This window comes from Anneissia japonica, unplaced genomic scaffold (genome assembly GCF_011630105.1).
Source record: "Anneissia japonica isolate Jap-2015-1 unplaced genomic scaffold, ASM1163010v1 scaffold179150_len1438_cov118_single, whole genome shotgun sequence".
NCBI classification, from domain to species: Eukaryota; Metazoa; Echinodermata; class Crinoidea; order Comatulida; family Comatulidae; genus Anneissia; species Anneissia japonica.
The window spans coordinates 1-1,251 of record NW_022727245.1 but is presented as its reverse complement, the minus strand read 5'-3'; the positions used below and the strand labels follow the sequence as shown (position 1 = coordinate 1,251).

The 1,251-nt window shown below is 37.6% G+C and overlaps 1 protein-coding gene across 1 annotated transcript; it reads right to left on the bottom strand.

The window, feature by feature from the left end:
* Window positions 1–397: 397 nt before the first annotated feature.
* Window positions 398–1,065, bottom strand: LOC117113640 (the record flags this gene model as incomplete). The annotated part of the gene is made up of 1 exon (XM_033257044.1): window positions 398–1,065. A coding segment is annotated over exon 1 (668 nt), but the record flags the coding sequence as incomplete, so codon positions are not given.
* Window positions 1,066–1,251: the final 186 nt, after the last annotated feature.

Below are 1,251 nucleotides of genomic sequence, written 5' to 3'. Positions count from 1 at the left end.
ATACATTTACCAATACATATTGAACACCACTGATATCTATATGTAATAAAATATGTCTACCGGTGTCATCGATTTGTTTATTTATACACCTGTAATCAAGATCTTTTCGTACAAGAATTGAAACCACTTTACTAAAGGAGTTACCAAAACTGTGATAAGAGTCTCCCTCCCAAAGGAAATTATATTTGTTAACAAGATCTTTGGTGAGATGCGATTCTTGGACAAGTAATATGTCAACCTTATTAACTTTAGCCCAGTTAAAAATTTCTCTTTGCTTTTGTTTTACTCTTAGCCCTCTAACATTCAAAGACAGACAGTGTAAACATCTGCTATTATCTTTAATCATTTCCTAACAACAAATAGTACAAATAGCACTAAACTATCAACGTAGATTTACCTCTTACTCGTTTTCTTTCTTTTTTTCTTTCTTTTCTCTCCGGGACTTGGTGACTTCATTACATTCGCTACTTGCGGATCACGTTCGTTTTTCTCTTTGTTGAATTTTTCTTTTTCAGGTTCTTTGGTGTCGCCAGTTACGTTAACTCTCTGTGGCGTAGCTGTCGTGATGAAGTTTATTATGCTCTTTTGGACTTTACTTTTTACAGGAGCATGGCTGCTGCCAGGGACCTCTTCCATTGTCCCGTCATCATCACTTGCCTCTACTGTATCTTCTTTACAACTGGTTGCTGTATCACTCTCGCTTTCATCGCTGATGCCAAGACTCCATTTAGACTCTTTCTTATTATCTCTGCTGCCTTTATCCACGATATCTTGCGACATTTTTTTGTATGTACTTTTCTCCAGATGTTTGATGAAATAGGTTTGATCCGGTGTCATAGACATCATGTCTTTCTCAGTATGAGTGATGATGTCGCTTTCATCCGAATGCTTGAGCGCATCCTTGCAAAACCTAGCATTGTGACCCATTTTCCCGCATCTGTGACACTTGTAAGGGATCTTTTTCGGACAGCTACTAATCTTATGTCCAACCTCATTGCACTGAAAGCATTTCATAACGTCGAACTGATCTCTGTGAAAAAGCCTTGCCTTAAAATTGTTGATCATAGTAAATCTTGGCAGACTACCTTTAAATTTCTCAACGATTACAGATCTATCTCCATTGACGAATCTGGAAAGCTTGCCATTAATCCGAAATTTCACGTATTGAATGTTTCCGATTATTTTGCATCCGAATTGCTTTAGGGCGTTCTTAATTTCATCGTTGTGGACCGAGATGGGAACATCCTTTAC